The 25,878-nt window shown below is 41.5% G+C and overlaps 1 protein-coding gene across 2 annotated transcripts in view; it reads right to left on the bottom strand.

The window, feature by feature from the left end:
* LOC108696932 (sushi, nidogen and EGF-like domain-containing protein 1) overlaps nucleotides 1-25,878 on the bottom strand; it is a 48,893-nt gene that overhangs the window by 14,525 nt on the left and 8,490 nt on the right. For both annotated transcript variants that reach the window (XM_018226636.2, XM_041569748.1), the window contains 2 exons: nucleotides 13,730-13,806; nucleotides 11,815-11,850 (listed from right to left, as the gene is read on the bottom strand). In XM_018226636.2, the coding sequence (XP_018082125.1) occupies nucleotides 11,815-11,850; nucleotides 13,730-13,766 (73 nt within the window). In that variant the 5' untranslated portion in view covers nucleotides 13,767-13,806. The remainder of the gene's footprint in view (nucleotides 1-11,814; nucleotides 11,851-13,729; nucleotides 13,807-25,878) is intronic.

The following is a 25,878-nucleotide window of genomic DNA, read 5'->3' as shown; positions in this document are numbered from 1 at the left end:
CTTACAGACAATTTTTCGTGTTTTTAATTTTTGTGTTTTGCAGATATATTTTTTGATAACATTACGGATATGCAACGTGATATGAGATAACAAGATTGTAACAACCTTTAAAGAATGGTAACAAGAATTGCAACAAATTGTATATAATGATAAGGCCAGTAGTTGGCGTAATGTTTTCTGTCTGTAAAAGGATGTCATTATGTAGCAGTTGGTAAGCTTGAAAAAAAGCTGAAACGTCGCTGTTATCCAGATCGTTGCCATGTGTACCGAATAAAGGTTTTAACTTAAAAAAAACATTGCCGTACTTCAAGTTTCCTTTAGTATGTGAATCTTCTTTGAATATAAGGTTCATCTGAGCTGAATCTACTAAACCGACAACTAAAATTACCTAAGTGCCAAAGAACGTAGATTCAATGATCTGCAGCACTTTGGGAGTAGATGAGCGGCTTTTAAAGCTACTTGCTCCATCTCTGCTCATTGCTCCACCTCTAGGCAATGAGAAAAGTGGGGGACCGAGTGCCGTGATCACCCAGGAGCCCCAAGGCAGCAGCAAGTACATGAAATCTACTTGTCCTGCTGCTGCCTGCACTTCTTACATTTCCCCATGAAGCCCATGTAACAGAACAACAAAAAAGAGGACTCTTCTGGTTCCTAGATCTCTCCTGCATCTCCTCCGGATTTCCAGACATCTTGTTCCTAGGTTAGTGTCACACACACTCACAAACACACAAGCACACACTTTTTACACTAATACACACTTAGATTTTCACTTACACATTCACACATATATTTTTGGGGGATTGTGGGTTTAATACACCCACACAATTGTATGTTTTTTTTCTCTGAAAAAAATGTTTTATTGCCATTGTGAATAGTGTATTTGCAAACCATACTGTGCAATGCCTTTTGTATGTTTTTTCAATGATTATATTGTTATCCTGGTGATTTTGGTTCACTTTAGCCATTTTATTGCATTTTCAGTTCTGCATAGGTGTTGTTTGCTTGTTTTAGTCCATAAAACCTATTTGGCCAAGCTAAAATATTCAAACTGTGATTCTGACTGCTGATTGCACTAGGCAAAAAAAAGCATTGATTTTTGTGGTTGTATTGGATTTAAGTGATTTTATTATATTTCACACTTCTTTTTATCCATGTAAATTTTGTCTGTTATGTTTCCATTTGGGTGCCTCTGTATGCCACATACAGGAGTTTGGTAAATCTATACATAATGGGCATCAATGAGTTCAGTAGGCCCCTGGCTTTCATATTTAGGATGTTTTATATTTATATGTTATGAAATATGGGGGATATAATGGGATAAAGTGCAATCTTTGTGATGATTTTAAGAAATGACATAAAAACAGCTTTACAGTTTGGTAGTTTGCAGAACAAAGATGTATTTTACCCATTTTGAATTTGTCAGAATGTGTACTTTCTGAAAATATATGGTGTTCTAGGGTCTTTGTACTGTTAGGGGGTGTTATGGCACATAATACACATACCGGGTGCTTATATTGCAGCAGCCAGAGTGTCAGTTGTGAAAATTTATATGCACTATTGTCATTTTGGTGCATCTGTATGCCACATAGTTTGGTAAATCTATGCATAATGGGCAACAAAGTGTTCAGAAGACCCCTGGTATCATATTTAGGACATTTTATGCTCATACATTATGAAATGTGGGGCATATAATCAGCACAAGGCAACCTGGCTGGACATGACTCTGTATAGGTGCGCAAGGCGAAAAGATGGATGAGCACACACATGCATATGCACAGCTGGGTAGAGAGGAGTGAGGGGACTGGACTAGATTGCACTAGAAAGATGTGTTTACCCATTTTAGATCAGTCAGAATGTGTTTTCTCCGAAAATATATGGTTTTCTATGTTCTCCTGTTGGGGGTTCTTGTGGCACATAATACACATACTGGATGCTTGTACTGCAGCAGCCAGAGTGTCACCCGTGAAAACTTATATTGTATTTGGGGTCTCAGTACGCCACATAGTTTGGTTAATCTATGCATAATGGGCATCAAACTGTTCAGTGGACCCATGACAGTCATATTTAGGCTGTTTTCTGTTGGTACTTAATGCTATATGGGAGATAGGATGCTAGAAAGTGGAAGCTTTAAAGCGATTTACAGGTATTTCATCAAAACCTACAATCTGGGAAAGCATTTCGAAGTTTGGAGTAGAAAGACATGGTTACTCATTTTGTATTGGTCTAAATGTGTACTTTTTAAAAAAATATATGTTCTTTGAGGGGATCATTGTGTCTTTTTGTGTTTTTACCCTGCAAAAAATGCAGTAAATGTGATGATTGTTCAGTAGCTGAACTGACCTCCAGGACGAATTATATGCACTAACTTCGTTTTGGGGTCTCTAAATGCCAGATACTTTGGTAATCCTATGCACACTGGGCATCAAACTGTTCAGTGGATCCCTGACATTCATATTTAGGATGCTTTTTCTTGGTACCTTATGCTAAGTGTGAGAGACAAACTTGCAAAGTGAAAGTTTTGAGGTCATTTTTGTGAATTTTCAAACAATTTTGTGCAAACCAATGTGTTCAGAAAAGCTTTGATATTGGTAATTAGGAGTAGAAAGACATGGTTACCCATTTTTGATTTGACAGAATCAGTATGTTTCAAAAAATATATGGTTTACTGAGGTAAATCTACTATTCCAGGATTTATTGGTTTTGGAATCCAAAGTACCCCATATCCTACTGTAATGCTTTGAAATTTGGTAATTTTCTACTGGAAGTATTTGGCTTGTAGTCAGAAATCTTTATAAAACTATACATATCTGATATTGGCACATTCAAGGCACTCGAGGCTTTCTTAATCAGTTGAATTTTTGCTCATAAAATAAAAAAATGTTTTCTGGTATAAATCCCTATATTGTGAACAATTGCAGTTTTTAATTTAATTTTTAGAGCTCTAAATCTTGTTCCAAAAGTGTTCAAAACATGTCTGGCACTTAAAGGTTTAATAGTATACACCTAAAATACTTTTGAAAAAAATGAGGACTATAAATGGAAATTGTTAACACTTGGAAAATTTAGTAAAAAGCAGTATAAAATAAATATACCTGTTCCTTTTCACCTAGTTTTCAAATTGAATTACTGTACTCATGGCTACATAACTATAGTAGTCTGTCTGAAGTAAACAAATTTGGTTTAGCAGTGCAGAGCAACAGTACATAATATTTTAATTACTTTTAAAACACTTTTATTTTTTGGTGTTACTGTTCCTTTAAATTCCAGGTAAACCTGCTCATAGATCTAATGGCCAACAAAGAGGAATGTCCATTTCTGTGTGAGGTGTTAACAAAGTCATATACTCGGGGACATGCATGGGACAACCTGATAAGGTACAAGACAATGTGGATCGAAGAGGCTGAATATAAATTAGGGCTAAATTAATGGAGTGTGAAATAAAAGGAATTCCATAGGAGCAGTTAATTTAGTGTTGCAACAACTGTTTGTGTTTCTGACTTGGTGCAGGCAGTTCTTAATCCACATAATTAGTCATGAACCCAAGGCCCAAGTTCAGTCCCTTCTCCAAAGAGTTGAACGTTTTCATTAATTTGTATTCCCATTCTTTCCTTGCATTTTCTGTTTAAAAATTCCCCTTAAGAACCGAGATTGATAAATCATTTGTGAAGTGGTGAGAGCTGTTGAAATGGTTTCCTACTGGTTTGTCCAGTTTTTTAGTTATGGTAAAGTGGTGGTGTGTATTTCTCTTTCTCAGATTATGACCAGTCTCTCCTATATAAAGTCCTCCTGTTGAGCATCTGGTGCATTATATTAAATACACAACATTGGAAGAAGAGCAGTTGTACTGGCCATGGATGCTGTATTCCTCTAATGTGTCTGGAATCTGTATTCCATCTGACATCGGGATGTCTGGGCAGATAATACCACATGTTCATTATATTCAGCTTGAAAAAGGAAATAAAATATTCTGAAAGCGTGCTATGATTATATTAGTTAGCCAATAAAGGTATCACGTTTGCACAACCTTTTTGTTAATTTTTTGCCCTGTTCCTTTAATGTATTTTCCTGGTAGTTCATTAACTGGCCAGTAGATGTCATTTTTCTGGTCTATAAAATAGGAAGCACACATGTCCTTGGTCTCTTTTGGTTCTTCCATTTGTTGGAGGAGTTAAGGTGTGCTCAGGTGTGTGGAATCAGTGTGAGTCCTGTGCCATTTCTGGAGCTGAGCCCAAACTGCCTGGGTTTAATGTAACCTACTTGGTGTGACTGTACCCCACCCCATCTACCTGTTACACAGAGCTTGATAAATTTGCTGGTTTTTGTGATGTCTGGAGATCAGATGGTGAAAAGAGGTATATTTGGTCACCATTTTTATTTAACAGTACAATGAATAAGTCCCCAAACCTATTTTAGGAAACACTAAAATAGAAAAATAAATTGCAAAAGTGCTCAGAGGATTACTCTATGTAAGTTTACAGAAATACTGTAATGTACCCTAGTGGTCTGGGGGGGGGGCGGCGGGGATTGTTACCGCGTGCTGCCTCTTCCTCCGGTGCCGATGGTTATTAGGGCGTTCTGGGTTATATGCGTCGTGCGCGTGACATCACGTCTGCGGTGTGAAATTCAGAGTATTTAAGGGGTATTTGGGCTTGTGAACATTGCCTGTTGTTAGGTCTAACTTGTTAGTATCTGGGTGCGATTCCTGTCTTGTTTAAATCCAGTATTGACCCTTGCCTGCCTGTGTTGGAAAACAACAGACAGAGATTGTTCCGGTGCATGTCACTTAATGCAGGAAGGGTCTATCAATGTGATGTCATGTTTGACCTGTAACCCTGTATGATTTTCTTCGTCCTCTTCCTGTGTACGCTCTCTATGAAAACTTCCTGTTACACACATGTTATGCTGAGTTCTGTAAAGCAACCAAGTTACTGTTCACACAAGTTGTTGTGTCTGTCCTCACTTACGGAGAAGCTGCACATGCAGTTCAGATCAGCTCTCCGCTAACAGGTTGTGGATCACAGCACCACTGGTATCTGATCCTGAGAATTTCTGGAGTGACAGACAGAAGTTGAGCACATGGTAAAATGGTAGCTAGTCTCATACTGTCGGAACAGTCCCATTTTCAGCTGGCTGTCCCGCTGTCACGGATTGTGGACTTAATGTCCCGCTTCACAATGGCTCTTTAGCTCTTCCTGTTTTTTTTTGTGTGCTGTGCTTAGCAAGTCTTGCAAGAAGAGACTTTGCCCGTGATGTCATTAGCTCCATGAGACAAACGGATTAGGGAGGGCTGATGGCTGAGGAGGGAGGACATGCTGCATTCCACCGCTGAAACCATTTGGACACCCTCAGCCAAAGGCATGAAATGCGATCTCCTAAGCAAATGGAATGGGGCTTCCCCTGTTATGTCCCTCCCTTCTAATAAGGCTCTATTATCCTCAGTCCTGGCAGCCTATCTCTCTCAGATCTCACCCCTCCTGTCACCTTACTCAGCCTTAACAACTCAGCTTTTCATACTTTAACAATCTCCCCCCTCCTCCCTCAGCCTTGACCCCTCATTTGTCAGCCTTATCATCAGCCAGGGTCCTAGAGAAGATGAACAATGGCAATGAGAACACAGGACTGAGGGAGGAGAAAGTTATTGTAGGAGAGGTGATGAGGGAGGAGGGCTGAGAGGAAATCATTAAAGCAGGAAGGCTGAGTAACATGACAGGAGGGGTAGATGTGAGCAAAGTATGCAGGCAGGATGAAGGAGTGAATAGAGTCTTATTTGAAGGGTGAGAAACATACCAAGTGAAGCTGCATTAGTGTGCTTAGTTAGGAGATGGCTTCGCTGACTTTGGCTGATTATGTCCTAAAATGGGTGTGGCTCATGGAGGAGTGCCCATAAAGTGGGCATGGCAAAAAATCACCACGCTACGCATGGCACAACTTTTTGTCCCTCTTTCTTAGTCTCAAATGTTGGGAGGTATATAGTTAGAAGTTCAGGTCAGGCATAGCAAAGAGACCAGAAAGCAATCCTGAGGATTGGGATATAAGAAACAGACAGACTAAAGCAGTTATTAGCCTACTGGTGGAAGATGATCAACTGATTCACATCAGGAAAGAATCTACAGCAAAAGGTATGTGGAATGCACTGCAGGCACTCCATGAGAGATCAAAATTAAGCTATACAGCATGAAGCTGCAGAAAAATCAGGAAATGCAGGAACATTTAAATGCAACTTTAGAAATTGCTCATTGCAAATTTAGAACAGGAGGGGGAGGAAATTAAAGACAGCCATTTAGCAGCTCTCCTTCTATGCAGCGTTTCTGAATCATAAAGCCCTCTGATAAATGCCACTGGAGTCAGACCAGAGTCAGAAATAACTGTAAAGTGTTCCTTGCAAATGGGGACAGCATCACTGTGAAAGGAATTGGTCAAGGCTATGTGAGCTGTGTCACGAGCACAAGACAAAAACGTAATATACTTGTGAAGGATGTATTGTATGTTCCAGAATTAGAGGGGAGCCTCATATTAGAGAAGCATTTAACAAACGCAGGGTGCTCTGTTCATTTTAAGGGCAAAGTATGCACAATTTAGAATTGTTCAGAAATTATAGCTGAGGGAACAGCAGACAGACACCTGTATGAGCTCAAATGCGGAAAAACAAGGCTAAAATTTCCACTCAATCGCCTCATCAGAAATGCATTCATACTTAGCACAGACGTCTGCGACAGAGACATCCAGATGCAATACATGACCTGTTAAACAAAACTATGACTTCTGATATGGGTATCTCACCATGCAATACAATCATGAAATGCATCTGCTGTATTAAAGCAAAGGCAACAAGGTTACCACTACCTAAAACAAGTCAGAGCCGTGCAAGTCAACCCTTAGAGTTGATCTACAGTGATGTGCGTGGACCAATGAGAACACAGACCCCAGCTGAAAACAAGTATTTTGTGACTTTCATAGATGATTACTCCAGATATACAAAAGTATATCTAATGAAGCACAAAAGTGAAACACTGGATAAACTCAAGGAGTATATAGCAGAATCCACAAATTCCAGGGCAATCCTGTGACACTAAGATCTGACAATGGAGGGGAGTACACAAGCACTGAAGCTAAAGCATATCTAAAGGAACAAGGCATTCAACATCAAGTGCTCCATACACTCCAGAACACATATTCCAAGTGAAAAATGCCACAAATTGGGAGACAGAGCTACAGAAGGTGTATTGGTTGGATACAGTGAGCAAAGTAAAGCTTACAGAGTTCTAAATCCTAAAACCTGCAAAGTGACAGTAAGCCACAGCATATATTTTGATAAGTCTTCCTTATCAAAAGCCATGATACATGAATCTTCTGAAGAGACAACAACAGTGGCTGTGAGGGGTAGAACCACTTGCCAAAACAGGTGACTCTATGAAGCATATGATGGAAAATTCACAAAGTACAACCAAATGTCACAGAGGAAACTGAACTGCAGGGTCAATCCATACCACAAAGGGATATCAGCTCCCAGATACTCTTACAAAGCTTACACACAAGAAATATTTGAACCAAACTCCTGGGAAGAGATCAATCAGCTACCAAAAAGTGGAGCCAAAAAATGGTAAGTTTCAGCATAAGAGGAAATTGATTCCTTGAACAAAAATGAAACATGGACTTTGACTCAGTTACCTCAGGGTCGCAAAGCAATAGGTTGGAAGTGGATATTTAAAGTGAAATACAATGCAAGTGGACAAGTTGAGCCTTACAAGGCTAGATTAGTCACCAAAGGGTAGTCACAAAAATTGGGCCAGGACTATGATGAAACTTTTGCTCCGGTAGTGAAACATACAACTGTCAGAACACTCTTATGTATGGCAGCCAGCAAAGGTATGCAAGTAAGACACCTCACTGCATTTCTTTATGGTGAAATTGATGGACTAGTGATGGGCGAATTTATTCGCCAGGCGCGAATTCGCGGCGAATTTGCGCGATTCGCGAAATGCCCGCGAAGATTCGCGGAAGAAATTCGCCGGTGTCAAATTTTTTTTTCCGAAAAACGGGCGCCGGCGTCAAAAACGGGCGCCGGCGTCGAAAAAACGGGCGCCGGCGTCAAAAACGGCGGCGTTTCGTGAATTTTTCGCCGTTTTGCGAATTTCGCGCGCAATTCGCGCATTTTTCGGCGAAGCAAAATGGCGCAAATTCGCCCATCACTAATGAAGACCTATACATGGAACAACCACCTGGTTTTGTGAATCCAGAAACCATAGATTGTTATTGTTATGCAAGCTTCAGAAGGGCCTATATGGTCTTAAGCTGGCCATAGACTCAAAGATCCGCTCGTTTGGCGACATCGCCAAACGAGCGGATCTTTCCCTGATATGCCACTAACAGCATGGCTATATTGGGGGTAATCCGAACGATCGAATTACGATGCGCCAAGGGGCTCCGACGGGTCGGTCGGGTAAAAATCAAACCTTCCCGATTGATATCGTGGCCAGATATCGACCGGGAAGACCCGTCCAAATGACCGATATCGGCAGCTTTATCTGCCCGTGTATGGCCACCATTAAACAAGCTGCCAGAGCCTGGAATGAGAAAATAAATCAAGTCCTTTTACATGGAGGATTTTCCAGAAGCAAGGAAGATCCATGTCTTTACAGTAAAAAAGAAACCAACAGATGGATATATGGATTGATCTATGTGGATGGTGTGCTAGTCTGTTATGAGCAAGAAGGGGACAGTGATGATATTGTTAAAAGACTAAAGGGAAACTTTAAAATGAAGCTTTTTGAAAATGGCACATATTACCTTAGAATACAAATTGAGAGAGATAAGGATGGAAGGTTCCTACTTAATCAAAAAAATAAAATTCAAAAACTGATAACCTATTTTGGAATGGAGGAAGCAAAGTAAGTGAAAACGCCTATGGAATTTATAATATCTGAATGGAGAGAATGGTGAGCGATTTTTTGATAGACAACCACCAATATTGAAAGGTTATTGGCAAATTGTTGTTCATAACAACAGTGACAAGACCAGACATTCCAGCAGCAGTAGGAATACTTTGCAGAAAGGTTTCAGCTCCATCACATTGTGATTGGAATGCAGTAAAGCGTATCATAAAATACTTGAAAGGGACTATTAATAAGAAGTTGAAGTTGCCAGCAGTACACAACGCAAAGTTAACTGGTTATGTAGACACAGACTTGGCAGGTGAAAGATCGCAAGTCAACTACACGATTTTCGTTTCAACTTGGAAAAGGCACCATATTTTTGACCAGTAGAAAACAAGCCACAGTAGCCTTATCATCAACAGAAGCTGAATATGTTGCCACAGCACAAGCTTGTCAAGAAGTTATCTGGTTACATCAACTCTTGATGGACTTGGGTATGGAAATACATGAACCAACCCTACTCTTGGAAGACAACCAAGGATGTATTAAGTTGTCACAAAACAGAAAAGGTGAACCAGCGTACGAAACACATTCATGTGAAATCTCACCTTTTGAGGGACTCTCAAGATCAGGGCATCATTGAATTGCAGTACTGTCCAACGGAGACTATGGTTGCAGACGCATTAACCAAACCATTGCCCAAGGATCATTTTGAAAAACTGATTGAAAGAAGGAATCTTGTGGAATAATCTCCATACTGTTGAGAAGGGGTGTTGGAAAACAACAGACAGAGATTGTTCCAGTGCATGTTACTTAATGCAGGGAGGGTCTATTGTTGCTTAGCAATGTGATGTCATGTTTGACCTGTAACACTGTGTGTTTTACTTCTTCCTCTTCCTGTTTATGATCTCTATGAAAACTTCCTGTTACACACATGTTATGCTGAAAGTCTCTATGCTGAGTTCTATAAAGCAATCGACCCCGGCCTGTCTGACCCTGCTTGAACTCCACCTGTACTAACCCCAGCCTGTCTGACCATGCTTTTAGTCTATTCCCTGAACTGTTGCCTTCTGTCCTAAAACTTGGTAACAACCGTACCCCTTTGCCAGTCCAGACCTTTAACTTGGCTCCTCTCTTATTAAGACCTGGCGGCATCTGAGTAGCTGAGGGCTCCTCCCGAGGCCAAAGGCGGCTGCTACAGGAGGAAGCAGAGCTGTAACCAGGGAGCCTAGCACTTGTTCTGGATTTAAGGAGCCGATCGTGACAATATACATATTTTGGGTTTCGATTTCTTTCAAGTTACTCGAAACACACATACCGTATATACCCGAGTATAAGCCCAGTTTTTCAGCATCCAAAATGTGCTGAAAAAGTCTACCTCGGCTTATACTCGAGTCAGTGGGCAGTAGCTGAGATTGCAGTCACTTTTAATCATTCCTATACCAACTGTTCACTTGGGGGAGAGACTGCAATATCCCACAATGCTCTTGGTGGATCCTCCAAAATCTCGAGCTGTTTATGTGGAAAAAGATGCAAGTTGGTAACATTTGCCTTTGCATCCGTTCCCCATCCTCTACCTCCGTACCGGATCCTTTATATCTATCTCTTCTCTGAATGGGTAGGAAAGCTGATTGCTTTTGGTTGTAGAGGTGAGTTCAGGCAGATCCACTTAAGGTGCTGGACTAAGTGGCCGGTTTCTCTGGGGGAGTTGGCTTGGGCACACAGCACCCTCTGCACATGGTAGTGGGACAGTGGGACAATGCACACAGTAATCCGTTTGGCAATTCTCTGTCACCATCAACTTTGCAAAAAAAGTCCGGTTGATCGCTGGGGGGGTCTCTTTGGCAGAATGTGCGCTGCTGGGAGACAGGGCTGTAGTTGTGTCTAGGCTTATACTAGAGTCAATAAGATTTCCCAGTTTTCGTAGGTAAAATTAGGTACCTCGGCTTATACTCGGATCGGCTTATACTCGAGTATATACGGTAATAATATTTATTGAGAAAAGACATGGCCATTGAGTTCAAACTTTCTAACATTAAATAAAAAAAAAAGAAACCTATTTTGCCACCAATATAGATTTATGCAACTTGGTTACAAATAGGTATTGATGGGACAATTAGTCCCGTTTCAGTTCACCAAAAAATTCATGAATTTCCCTCAAAAACTACAATTTGACATGCATTGAAGTCAATGGGTGTGCGTTTAATTGTTGAAACGTGGAAATTCAATGGGAATTTGCACCTGGTAAATAAAGTCTCCACCACTACAAATTGGTACTGTTTTATTATTGCAGAGGAAAAGGTAATCTATAGTTTTTCATGAAAAATCTTGTTTCTAGAAAACAATCCTTGATGGCTATATTTCATGCAAAAAAGATCACAATAAAATCAGCTTGTTTTAGTCGGTAAAATTGAATTTAAAACAAAAAAACTTGAATAATTTAATGACTTCCAATTCACTTCTACAGAATCTCTTACAGGTTCCCTTTTCAGAATCAGAAAACACAAATTTGCAAATATAGGTATGAGGCCTGTATTCCAGAATGCTCATGACCTTAAGTCTACTAGAAAATCATGTAAACATTAAATAAATCCAATATGGTTGGTTTTGCCTCTAATAAGGATTAATTATATCTTAGTTGGGATCAAGTACAAGCTACTGTTTTCTTATTACAGAGAAAAAGGAAAACATTTCTAAAAAATTTGGATAATTTGGTTTAAAATGGAGTCCATGAGAAATGGCCTTCCTGTAATTTGGAGCTTTCTGTAAACAGGTTTCTGGATAATGGATCCCACACCTGTATTACAATTCATAATTCTAATTCTCTAAACTTCAAGTTTGAATTTTAGCAAATCAGCCCTAGTATCTAGCTTCAAAAGTGGGCATGGTTTTTTAGTGGCAATTACAATCTATTCTTTAGCAATAAAAAAAACTCAAATACCATTTGTTGCAGCTGCTCCTTGTAAGACAATGTGAGCTGAAAGGAGGAAAAAGAAAAGAACACAAATGTGAGTGAATATAAATTTGATGCTAATTGTGTTGGTTTCTGCCAATAATCTAAATGCTTTACTAATCAGCTTTATAATGTGACATTTATATGATGCATATTCAGTATATTGTGTGTCATTCCCTAAGCTCATTAAGTGACTTTAGCCAGGAGCATGTGCAGTGAATCAGCAGAAAAGAAGATGGGGAGCTACTGGGGCATCTTTGGAGACACAGATCTTAACTGCTAAAGGGCTGTGGTTGCCTTGAGCTGGTACAGAAGCACAAAATATCATGTACAACATCTCTGCTCTACTTTTTAAGTTAAGCTTTTGTTCTCCTTTAATAGCAGGCTATAGAAGTCTAGTGGCTATAGGACAGATTATCAGATTCTGTGAAAAATCAGAGGTCAGTCTAGAATCCTCAATTGAAAGGCAATATGTCTCCAATCAGTGCAGTCACTCAACTAGCATCATTTGCTCAACAACAGGGCTGCCCCCCTCGCCCATATTATTTGACTTAGCAATAGAGCTGTTAGCAGCCCCTATTAGATCAGACCCCACTATACATGGGCTCTGGATCAACAATTCACAACATAAAATATCTTTGTTTACAGATGACACTGCTGGTCTCCCAATTGCTAACTTCTCTTTCCAATTTGTACAATTTACTAGATAAATTTGGAGCAGTTTCAAGTCTTTCCATAAATCACGAAAAGTCCGAAGCACTTAACCTCACTCTCCCGCTACAAATGGTCAAACTCTCAAAGTTTAATTTTGAATTTAAATGTTAGTCTGACTCTGGATCTAATTTAGGGGTTAGCATTACAGCACAATAGTCATAAGCACAATTCCCTGAAATTAAATGCTTCATTAACCAAAATGATGGAAGAGTGGAGACGATATCATATTTCATAGATGAATCAACTCTATAAAAATGATTTGTACTACTTTCATACCCTACAGGTTCAAATCAATATACTAGACCTTAGATCTTTTCAGTCTAAGACAGTGATCCCCAACCAGTAGCTCGCGAGCAACATGTTGCTCACAACCCCTTGGATGTTGCTCCAAGTGGCCTCAAGACAGGAGCTTATTTTGAATTCCAGGCTTGGAGGCAAGTTTTGGTTGTATAAAAACCAAGACTCCTGCAAAATAGAGCCTCCTATAGGCTTCCAGTCCATGTAGGGGCTACCAAATAGCCAATTACAACACTTATTTGGCTTGGAGGAGGTTTTTGCATGCTTGTGTTTCTCCCCTACTCTTTTTATTTTTGAATGTGGCTCACGGGTAACAAAGGTTGGGGATCCCTGGTCTAAGATGATAGCCTTCATTTGGGCAAATAAACCCCCTTGGCTCAATAGGAAAACTTTTTATGCCCCAAGAAGTCAAGGAGGTCTAGGTCTCCCTAACTTAGTCCTTATTACTATGCAGCCCAACTAACAGTGCTACCTGCTTAACATATAGGGCATCTTAGTAACCCATTTAGTGCAGAAGCACTCTTAGGGATTACTTCCAAAAGAGGAACCTTCACTAATAGCCCATGTATGGAGACCACTTTAAAAATCTTGTATAGAATAAGATACACAGCAGGCCTGATGTCCCCCGGCCCCGCTACTCCAAAACCCTGAGTTCAAACAAGGGCAAAAGCCCCGATAAATGGTGATTATTCATGTCTTGAAATAGATACATTAACTACCCTGGGCTAGAATGTCCAATTTTACATGATACAGTGTTGTAATTATAATTGTTTTAATTTTTGTATAAAATTGTTACAATATGGACTTTATGACATGCCTCTTCGAGGCCACATACTGTAACCTTGAAAATGTCAATAAAAATATTAATAAAAAAAAATAAATTTGAACTCACCAAGCAGAACAATCTTTGTAATATAAAAAAGGTCCATGTTTCCACAGGAACAGCAACACAGATTGACAGAGATGATCCTGATGCACATGAGGAATGAGGAAATGTTTAGGTATCTCACATAGATACAGGTACTTTGTGTACTTCAAAATAATTCTATTGTAGAAGAAATACTTTTAACTTTGCACTTTGCTTGACAGATGCACATTCCATACGTAGCTCATAAATAATTGCAAAGAAGTTGCAGCACAAAGGATAACTATTAAGACTGAATATTTATAGTAATAATCAGATCAACTGCACTTCGTGTATTTTTTTTCTTTCTCTTGAAGATGTTTCTCTAGTCATTCGATTGGCTTTCTCAATTCAGAATGACTTGAATGAAGATGTTTCTGGAGTTAAATACCCTGGAATCTTGCTCCAATCTGTTTATTATAACCAAAATGGGGTCAGAGACCTCATGGTGGCAAGGTGTTGATTGTATTAGCATAACTGGAGCTATTATTATTATTATTATTATTAAACCGTCCAGGGAGAGCTGCCAAAACAACATTGTATAGATTTTGCACACCTCTCCCACCTTTATTCAAACTTGGTTTTCCCTTGTCTATGAAGGTTTTCATTCATCCAGGTCATGGTATGTCTAGTAGAAGTAAATCTAGAGCTTAACAATAAAGGATGGAAACAAGACAATATGTTTCATCATTGAAGATGTTTCACTACTCATCCGAGCAGCTTCTTCAGTTCAACTGATGGGTACGGGAAATCCTCGGCATATAAACTCTTTCAATTATCCAGTCACAATGGTGCAGTGTAACTATCCAGAGAGGTGACAAACATTGTGACTGGAGTTTATACTGTATGCTGAGGATTTCTGTACCAGTCAGTTGAACTGAAGAAGCTGCTCGGGTGAGTAGTGAAACGTTTTCAGTCATTACTCAGCAAGTCCAGCTGCTTTTGGTTTTCCCTTTTTCACATATATGGCTTCTTTGACCCCTCTTTTAAACCAATCCTCCTCCCTCTCCAGAATGTGAACTTGGCAAACATGTGTCCTTTTTCTAAACCGTATGTTTTCTATAAGGGTTGTTTAGCTTGTCCCATGTACAAGTCAGAGCACTCCTCACTGCACTGCACACACAAAGTTACTCTTCTTATGCCTTGGTGTCCTCTATCAACACTCAAATACAAAAGAATGCTTCAAAAAGTGTATCATGATGGTATCTTACCCCAACAAAATTCAACAAATGAGTTCAGTCTTCTGCTTTATGTCCCAGAGGACAACTCTGCAGATGACCAACACCTGAGGTAGACTTGTCCCACACTTGAATAATGAAGGGAAGACATCTTTAAACTAATTAACAAAATCCCAACATTAGAACTTACACCCAATCCTTGGCGATCACTACTGCTCAGCAAGCCAACCCATATCATGAAAATAAACATAGATTCTGCATTTTTTAATGTTTGGAAACAAGATGTCTCATTGTAAGAAAATGGAAGAGCATACCCTTAAAGAGGACCTGTCACCTTGAGACATGAGTAATATATATCTTTCCCTCCTTAGTTAAACCCTTTAGTCAACTGTTTTTGTCTATATTTGAAACGGATTAGAAAATATCCTACATGCAAAAAGTGTTTCATAGGTGCTGCCATCTTGAAACAGGACCCCTTTGTTTTCTGTGTGTGGGCTGAGCCAAACTGCCAAATCTCATGCATGCTAAAGTCGTAGAGTATCTGTGATAGACATGATATGCACCACTCATGTTACACCAGGACTTGATATTCTATTAGGATTGTTTGAAACATCTTCTGTATTAGCACATTGTGTGGGCTACTACTAAATATCTCAAACCAAAACGTTAAAACCTACTAAGAATGTGTAGACCTTGGGGCTCATTTATAAACACTGGGCAAATCTGCAACTGTGCAATAACCAATTTGATTTCATTGTTCAACTTGCAGCTGCCTGTAAAAAGCCAGTCACTGATTGGTTGCTATGGGTTACTGCCCAAGTGCAAATTTGCCTTTAGCTTAAAGTCAACCCCAAAATAAAAATGTCCCTAATAAAAGAAAACATCATTCTAAGCAACTTTCCAACATATATTTATTGAAGATGTTCAGTGCTTTGAAAGTTATAGTATTTGCTTAACTCCTGGTTGGTACTTTTTAAAAAAAAAATTCAGATGGTGAATAAAGTTTTTCCCTACTGGTGTTTCTGTATGTATTAATCAATCTAGCCATTATATTGCATTGTAATTTTTCGTGTTTTAGCACGATAGGTGTTCCCTCAGCAGTGTTACAGCTATGTGCTGCTCCGAGGTAGATTTTTGTGCTGCTGGGGGTTAAAAAAGTCAAAAATGCAGAGGGGAAGTGCAGCAATGCAAATTATTTATATGCTACTACCCAAAACACTGCTTTCCAGTACCCCTCAATGTCCTTTTATCCTTCTGTTCTGCAATGCCATGTTCAAAGTCCATATCTTTACAGAATTTCCTCATTTCTCCCTGCTCGCTCACCCACCGCATTCCACATTACTTACTGTAATATGTAGAGGGGAACTGAGCCTTCAACTTCTACTCTGTAACACTCCATTTGGAAGGGACAGTGAAGGGGATGTGAAGGGAGAGCTTTCAGCTCCTGTTCGCAAGGTTCATAAAGGGTTATGCGCAAAGAATAGGGATGTAGCGAACGTCGGAAAAAAAGTTCGCGAACATATTCGCGAACTTGCGCAAAAATGCGAGCGGTTCGCGAACGGTTCGCGAACCCCATAGACTTCAATGGGAAGGCGAACTTTAACATCTAGAAAAGACATTTCTGGCCAGAAAAATGATTTTAAAGTTGTTTAAAGGGTGCAACGACCTGGACAGTGGCATGCCAGAGGGGGATCAAGGGCAAAAATGTATCTGAAAAATCTGCCTGTGTGTGCTTGGAAGAGATAGTGTAGGGGGAGAGCTGTTAGTGATTTCAGGGACAGATGATAGTAAGTTTGCTGGCTAGTAATCTGCTTGATACTGCTCTGTATTGGAGGGACAGAAGTCTGCAGGGATTTGAGGGACATTTTAGCTTAGGTAGCTTTGCTGGCTAGTAATCTACTGTTCTCTTTAAACAACTTCCATACGTTGACCTTGTAGGCATTGTTTGCCCAGTTTTTTTGGACGCAGCCACTGAAGCACAGTTGCCAGAAAAAATATGCCATATAAATGCTGAAAATAGTCATTTTTCGCCATACGTTGACCTTGTAGACATTGTTTGCCCAGTTTTTTTGGACGCAGCCACTGAAGCACAGTTGCCAGAAAAAATATGCCATATAAATGCTGAAAATAGTAATTTTTCGCCATACGTTGACCTTGTAGACATTGTTTGCCCAGTTTTTTTGGTTGCAGCCACTGAAGCACAGTTGCCAGAAAAAATATGCCACATAAATGCTGAAAATAGTCATTTTTTGCCATATACGTTGAGTCAACGTATGGCAAAAAATGACTATTTTCAGCATTTATATGGCATATTTTTTCTGGCCTCTGTGCTTCAGTGGCTGTGGCCAAAAAAACTGGGCAAACAATGCCTACAAGGTCAACGTATACACTACTACAGCGGTGGATACGGATTACGTAAAATATATGAATGCTGCTTGAAAAAAAGTAACTCAAGTGGTTTTTCTAGAGACGATAATATTATCAATATTTAGACAAAATGTGAACAAGCTCACACAGCTCGATGGCGGGTTGAAGAAAACAGTGTGCAAATAATGCCTACAAGGCCAACGTATACACTACTACAGCGGTGGATACGGATTACGTAAAATATATGAATGCTGCTTGAAAAAAGTGACTCCGGTGTTTTTTCTGGAGACGGTAATATTATGGATATTTAGACAGAATGGGAACAAGGTCACACAGCTCGATGGCGGGTTGAAGAAAACAGTGTGCAAATAATGCCTACAAGGCCAACGTATACACTACTACAGCGGTGGATACGGATTACGTAAAATATATTATGGCTGCTTGAAAAAAGTGACTCCGGTGTTTTTTCTGGAGACGGTAATATTATGGATATTTAGACAGAATGGGAACAAGGTCACACAGCTCGATGGCGGGTTGAAGAAAACAGTGTGCAAATAATGCCTACAAGGCCAACGTATACACTACTACAGCGGTGGATACGGATTACGTAAAATATATTATGGCTGCTTGAAAAAAGTGACTCCGGTGTTTTTTCTGGAGACGGTAATATTATGGATATTTAGACAGAATGGGAACAAGGTCACACAGCTCGATGGCGGGTTGAAGAAAACAGTGTGCAAATAATGCCTACAAGGCCAACGTATACACTACTACAGCGGTGGATACGGATTACGTAAAATATATGAATGCTGCTTGAAAAAAGTGACTCCGGTGTTTTTTCTGGAGACGGTAATATTATGGATATTTAGACAGAATGGGAACAAGGTCACACAGCTCGATGGCGGGTTGAAGAAAACAGTGTGCAAATAATGCCTACAGGGCAAATAATGCCTAAAAGGTCAACTTATACACTACTACAGCGGTAGTAAAATAAAAAAAGTAAAATAAAAAAAAATGAATATTAAAAAAAAAAAATTAAAGTTGGTGCTGCTGAACTACTAGGAGCAGCAGATTAGCACACCAGTCCCACTCCCCAACACTGCTAGACTAATAGCACTGGGCTCTTATAGTAGTAGTAGTAGTAGTAGTAGTAAAACAACAAAAAATAAATAAAAGCAGTCCTTACAAGGACTACTGTTATTGCAGCAGTCAGCAGATGAGATCAGAAGCAGGACAGCTGCCCACTGCAGCTACATACAGAGCACTGCAGTAGAAGGTAGATTACTAGCCAGCAAAGCTACCTAAGCTAAAATGTCCCTCAAACCCCTGCAGACTTCTGTCCCTCCAATAACAGAGCAGTATCAAAACGATTACTAGCCAGTAGAGATGTCGCGAACTGTTCGCCGGCGAACTTGTTCGCGCGAACATCGGGTGTTCGCGCTCGCCGGAAGTTCGCGAACGTCGCGCGACGTTCGCCATTTTGGGTTCGCCATTGTTGGCGCTTTTTTTTGCCCTCTCACCCCAGACCAGCAGGTACATGGCAGCCAATCAGGAAGCTCTCCCCTGGACCACTCCCCTTCCCTATAAAAACCGAAGCCCTGCAGCGTTTTTTCACTCTGCCTGTGTGTGCTGAAGAGATAGTGTAGGGAGAGAGCTGCTGCCTGTTAGTGATTTCAGGGACAGTTGAAAGTTTGCTGGCTAGTAATCGTTTTGATACTGCTCTGTTATTGGAGGGACAGAAGTCTGCAGGGGTTTGAGGGACATTTAAGCTTAGGTAGCTTTGCTGGCTAGTAATCTACCTTCTACTGCAGTGCTCTGTATGTAGCTGCAGTGGGCAGCTGTCCTGCTTCTGATCTCATCTGCTGACTGCTGCAATAACAGTAGTCCTTGTAAGGACTGCTTTTATTTATTTTTTTGTTGTTTTACTACTACTACTACTACTACTACTATAAGAGCCCAGTGCTATTAGTCTAGCAGTGTTGGGGAGTGGGACTGGTGTGCTAATCTGCTGCTCCTAGTAGTTCAGCAGCACCAACTTTAATTTTTTTTTTTAATATTCATTTTTTTTTTATTTTACTTTTTTTTATTTTACTACCGCTGTAGTAGTGTATAAGTTGACCTTTTAGGCATTATTTGCCCTGTAGGCATTATTTGCACACTGTTTTCTTCAACCCGCCATCGAGCTGTGTGACCTTGTTCACATTCTGTCTAAATATCCATAATATTACGTCTCAGAAAAACACCGGAGTCACTTTTTTCAAGCAGCATATATATTTACGTAATCCGTATCCACCGCTGTAGTAGTGTATACGTTGCCTTGTAGGCATTATTTGCACACTGTTTCTTCAACCCGCCATCGAGCTGTGTGACCTTGTTCACATTCTGTCTAATATCATAATATTACGTCTCCAGAAAAACCCGGAGTACTTTTTCAAGCAGCATTCATATATTTTACGTAATCCGTATCCACCGCTGTAGTAGTGTATACGTTGGCCTTGTAGGCATTATTTGCACACTGTTTTCTTCAACCCGCCATCGAGCTGTGTGACCTTGTTCCCATTCTGTCTAAATATCCATAATATTACCGTCTCCAGAAAAAACACCGGAGTCACTTTTTTCAAGCAGCATTCATATATTTTACGTAATCCGTATCCACCGCTGTAGTAGTGTATACGTTGGCCTTGTAGGCATTATTTGCACACTGTTTTCTTCAACCCGCCATCGAGCTGTGTGACCTTGTTCCCATTCTGTCTAAATATCCATAATATTACCGTCTCCAGAAAAAACACCGGAGTCACTTTTTTCAAGCAGCATTCATATATTTTACGTAATCCGTATCCACCGCTGTAGTAGTGTATACGTTGGCCTTGTAGGCATTATTTGCACACTGTTTTCTTCAACCCGCCATCGAGCTGTGTGACCTTGTTCCATTCTGTCTAAATATCCATAATATTACCGTCTCCAGAAAAAACACCGGAGTCACTTTTTTCAAGCAGCATTCATATATTTTACGTAATCCGTATCCACCGCTGTAGTAGTGTATACGTTGGCCTTGTAGGCATTATTTGCACAGTGTTTTCTTCAACCCGCCATCGAGCTGTGTGACGCTTGTTCACATTCTGTCTAAATATCCGATAATATTACCGTCTCCAGAAAAAACACTTGAGTTACTTTTTTCAAGCAGCATTCATATATTTTACGTAATCCGTATCCACCGCTGTAGTAGTGTATACGTTGACCTTGTAGGCATTATTTGCACATGTTTTCTTCAACCCGCCATCGAGCTGTGTGACTTGTTCACATTTTGTCTAAATATTGATAATATTATCGTCTCTAGAAAAACCACTTGAGTTACTTTTTTTCAAGCAGCATTCATATATTTTACGTAATCCGTATCCACCGCTGTAGTAGTGTATACGTTGACCTTGTAGGCATTATTTGCACATGTTTTCTTCAACCCGCCATCGAGCTGTGTGACTTGTTCACATTTTGTCTAAATATTATAATATTATCGTCTCTAGAAAAACACTTGAGTTACTTTTTTTTACAATGCAGCATCACTTTCATATTTCAGTTTTACCCCTATTCGTATGCAATGCGCTGTTTTTAGAGTATTTTCGTCCGTATCACGTTAGTAGTGACTATTGTAGGCATTATTTGCACAGTGTTTTCTTCAACCCGCCATCTAGCTGTGTGTATTATCGTTTCCAGAAAAACCAACTGAGTTTTTGTTGTTGTTGTTGTTTTTTAAAAATAATGCCAGGCAAAGGCAGGCCGCCACGCAGAGGCCGTGCTAGGGGCCGTGCTGCTATGCAATCCTGTGGCCCTAGCAAATTGCCCAGTTTTAAAAAGCCAATGACCCTGAACTCCCAAAATGCTGAAGAGGTAGTTGACTGGCTTACACAGCACACCCCATCCTCTACCGTTTCTAACTTTACCACAACATCCTCCTCATCCTCCACTGCTATGGCCACCCCACGTAACACTTCCTCCACCACCGGTGCCCCTTCTTCACTGGGGTCAGAGGAGTTATTTTCCAATGAGTTTCTTGAACTGAGTAATGCGCAACCATTATTGCCAGAAGAAGATGAAGGAGATGAGGACCTTACACCAGATTTAATTCTGGCAGAGAACACGATAGAGATGGACATAATGAGTGATGAGGAGGAGGTCCCCGCTGCTGCTTCCTTCTGTGATGTGTCAGAAGAAATTGATGCATCTGAGGAGAATGATGATGAGGAGATTGATGTTTTGTGGGTGCCTAGTAGAAGAGAGCAAGAGGAGGGTAGTTCAGATGGAGAGACGGAGAGTCAGAGAGGCAGTAGGAGAATAAGACTTAGAAGAAGCAGGGAGGACAGCCCGCAGGGATCAGCAGGGCAACAACATGTATCGGCACCTGTGTTCAGCCGGCCAACGCACCCGCCATTGCCGCCAATACCGCCAACTCCGCCAACTTCTACTGTTACCGCCAGATCGCACACTTCCAAAAAGTCAGCAGTGTGGGATTTTTTAATGTGTGTGCCTCTGACAAAAGCATTGTAATTTGCAATGAGTGCAGTCAGAAACTGAGCCTTGGTAAGCCCAACAGCCACATAGGTACAACTTCTATGCGAAGGCACATGAGCGGCAAGCACAAAGCACTTTGGGAGCAACACCTCAAAGGCAACAGGCAAACTAAAAGCCACACTCCTTCTGGTCCAGCATCTTACTGCTCTACCTCTGCTCTCCTTGACCCGTCTGAACCACCCTCCACTCCGCCTTCCACCTTGACCACCTGTTCCCATTCCCAGTCATCTGCCACCAGCCAAGTTTCTGTGAAGGCCATGTTTGAGCGTAAGAAGCCAATGTCTGACTGTCACCCCCTTGCCCGGCGTCTGACAGCTGGCTTGTCTGCACTCTTAGCCCGCCAGCTTTTACCATACCAGCTGGTGGACTCTGAGGCCTTCCGCAAATTTGTAGCAATTGGGACACCGCAGTGGAAGGTACCCAGCCGCAATTTTTTTTCTAAAAAGGGAATACCACACCTGTACCAACATGTGCAGAGCCAAGTTACCGCATCTCTGTCACTTAGTGTTGGGCCAAAGGTCCATATGACTACTGACGCATGGTCCTCCAAGCATGGTCAGGGCAGGTATGTCACCTACACTGCCCACTGGGTGAACTTGGTAATGGCTGGGAAGCAGGGAATGGGTAGCTCAACAACAACAGTGGAGTTGGTGTCACCGCCACGGATTGCACGCGGTTCTGCCACCACCTCTACTCCTCCATCGCTCTCTACCTCGTCTTCTTCTTCTTCTTACTCTGCTGCTGGGTCCTCCTTCTCCTCCTCCACACCTGTGCACCCCCAGCTCCCCCTAGGCTATTCGACGTGCCAGGTACGCCGTTGTCACGCTGTCTTGGGGATGACGTGCCTGGAAAGCAAAAACCATACCGGATCTGTACTCCTGTCATCTCTGCAGTCACAGGCCGATCGGTGGCTGACCCCACACCAACTGCAGATCGGAAAAGTGGTGTGTGACAATGGAAGCAATCTGTTGGCAGCGTTGAGACTAGGCAATTTAACACATGTGCCCTGCATGGCACATGTGTTAAATTTAATAGTCCAACGTTTTGTCTCCAAGTACCCAGGATTCCAGGACGTTCTCACCCAGTCCAGAAAGGTGTCGGCCCATTTCAGACGTTCCTACACAGCCATGGCACGCCTTGCTGACATTCAGCAGCGCTACAACATGCCAGTCAGGCGTTTGATTTCTGACAGCCAGACTCGCTGGAATTCAACGCTCCTTATGTTGGAACGTCTGCTGCAACAACAAAGGGCCGTCAACGAGTACCTTTTTGAACTGGGTGGTAGGACTGGATCTGCACAGCTGGGGATTTTTTTCCCCGTTACTGGGTGCTTATGCGCGATGCCTGCAGGCTCATGCGACCTTTTGAAGAGGTGACAAATATGGTCAGTCGCACCGAAGGCACCATCAGCGACCTAATACCCTTCGCTTTCTTCCTGGAGCGTGCCGTGCGACGAGTGACAGATGAGGCTGTAGACCAGCGTGACGAGGAGCTGGAAGCGCACGATTTCTGGTCGGAATCACCAGAACGAACCCAGGCACCTGCTGCAACGCAGGGAGAGGTGCCAGAAGTGGAGTCAGAGGAGGAAGGTGGCTTTGTGGAGGAGGAGGAGGAGGACCAACAGGAGCAGGCTTCCCAGGGGGCTAGTGGTGACCTTTTGGGGACCCCTGGTCTTGTACGTGGCTGGGGGAGGAGACCGTGGATGATGCAGTCCTTGATAATGAGGAAGCGGAGATGGATAGCTCTGCATCCAACCTTGTGAGAATGGGGTCTTTCATGCTGTCATGCCTGTTGAAGGACCCCCGTATCAAGAGGCTTAAGGAGAAGGACCTGTACTGGGTCGCAACGCTACTAGACCCTCGGTACAAGCATAAAGTGTCAGAAATGTTACCAACATACCACAAGTCCGAAAAGATGCGGCATTTACAAACCAGCCTGCAAAACATGTTGTACAATGCTTTTAAGGGTGATGTCACTTCAGGAACTCATCAACATTCCAGGGGCAGAGGTGCCAGTAATCCTGCCACGAGCACACCTGCAAGGACAAAGCCCTTTGGCCAGTCTGTAACGTCAGACATGCAAATGTTTTTCTGTCCAAGGCAGCGCCACAACCCTTCTGGATCCACCCTCAAAGAACGCCTCGACCGGCAGGTAGCGGACTACCTGGCATTAACTGCAGATATCGACACTCTGAGGAGCGATGAACCCCTGGACTACTGGGTGCGCAGGCTTGATCTGTGGCCAGAGCTGTCACAATTTGCCATGAACCTCTTGTCTTGCCCAGCCTCAAGTGTGCTCTCAGAAAGGACCTTCAGTGCAGCAGGAGGGATTGTAACTGAGAAGAGAACTCGCCTAGGTCACAAAAGTGTCGATTACCTGACCTTTATTAAAATGAATGAGGGGTGGATCTCGGAGGGTTACTGCACGCCGGAAGACTTGTTCTGACTTCTATGCAGCTGTCCTTCTCTTCAAGCCTCATGACTCCACACACAGCTGTCCTTTAGCGTCCTCCTCCTCCCTCCGCCACCGTTACAAACTAGGGTGCAAACCCTACTGGTTTAATTTTTTCTGGCCTCTGTGCTTCAGTGGCTGCAACCAAAAAAACTGGGCAAACAATGTCTACAAGGTCAACGTATGGCAAAAAATGACTATTTTCAGCATTTATATGGCATATTTTTTCTGGCAACTGTGCTTCAGTGGCTGCATCCAAAAAAATGCATATTTTCTGCATTTATATGGCATAATTTTTCTGGCCTCTGTGCTTCAGTGGCTGCAACCAAAAAAATGCATATTTTCTGCATTTATATGGCATAATTTTTCTGGCCTCTGTGCTTCAGTGGCTGCAACCAAAAAAATTTATATTTTCAGCATTTATATGGCATAATTTTTCTGGCAACTGTGCTTCAGTGGCTGCGACCAAAAAAATGACTATTTTCAGCATTTATATGGCATATTTTTTCTGGCCTCTGTGCTTCAGTGGCTGCGGCCAAAAAAACTGGGCAAACAATGCCTACAAGGTCAACGACGTTGACCTTGTAGGCATTGTTTGCCCAGTTTTTTTGGCCGCAGCCACTGAAGCACAGAGGCCAGAAAAAATATGCCATATAAATGCTGAAAATAGTCATTTTTTGCCATACGTTGACTCAACGTATATGGCAAAAAATGACTATTTTCAGCATTTATATGGCATATTTTTTCTGGCAACTGTGCTTCAGTGGCTGCGACCAAAAAAATGCATATTTTCTGCATTTATATGGCATAATTTTTCTGGCCTCTGTGCTTCAGTGGCTGCAACCAAAAAAATTTATATTTTCAGCATTTATATGGCATAATTTTTCTGTCAACTGTGCTTCAGTGGCTGCGACCAAAAAAATGCATGTTTTCTGCATTTATATGGCATAATTTTTCTGGCCTCTGTGCTTCAGTGGCTGCAACCAAAAAAGTTTATATTTTCAGCATTTATATGGCATAATTTTTCTGTCAACTGTGCTTCAGTGGCTGCGACCAAAAAAATGCATATTTTCTGCATTTATATGGCATAATTTTTCTGGCCTCTGTGCTTCAGTGGCTGCAACCAAAAAATTTATATTTTCAGCATTTATATGGCATAATTTTTCTGGCAACTGTGCTTCAGTGGCTGCGTCCAAAAAAACTGGGCAAACAATGTCTACAAGGTCAACGTATGGCGAAAAATGACTATTTTCAGCATTTATATGGCATATTTTTTCTGGCAACTGTGCTTCAGTGGCTGCGTCCAAAAAAACTGGGCAAACAATGCCTACAAGGTCAACGTATGGCAGTTGTTTAAAGAGAACAGTAGATTACTAGCCAGCAAAGCTACCTAAGCTAAAATGTCCCTCAAATCCCTGCAGACTTCTGTCCCTCCAATACAGAGCAGTATCAAGCAGATTACTAGCCAGCAAACTTACTATCATCTGTCCCTGAAATCACTAACAGCTCTCCCCCTACACTATCTCTTCCAAGCACACACAGGCAGATTTTTCAGATACATTTTTGCCCTTGATC

The sequence above is a fragment of the Xenopus laevis genome, chromosome 7L (assembly GCF_017654675.1).
Source record: "Xenopus laevis strain J_2021 chromosome 7L, Xenopus_laevis_v10.1, whole genome shotgun sequence".
NCBI lineage: Eukaryota > Metazoa > Chordata > Amphibia > Anura > Pipidae > Xenopus > Xenopus laevis.
This window is presented reverse-complemented; position numbering and strand designations above follow the sequence as displayed.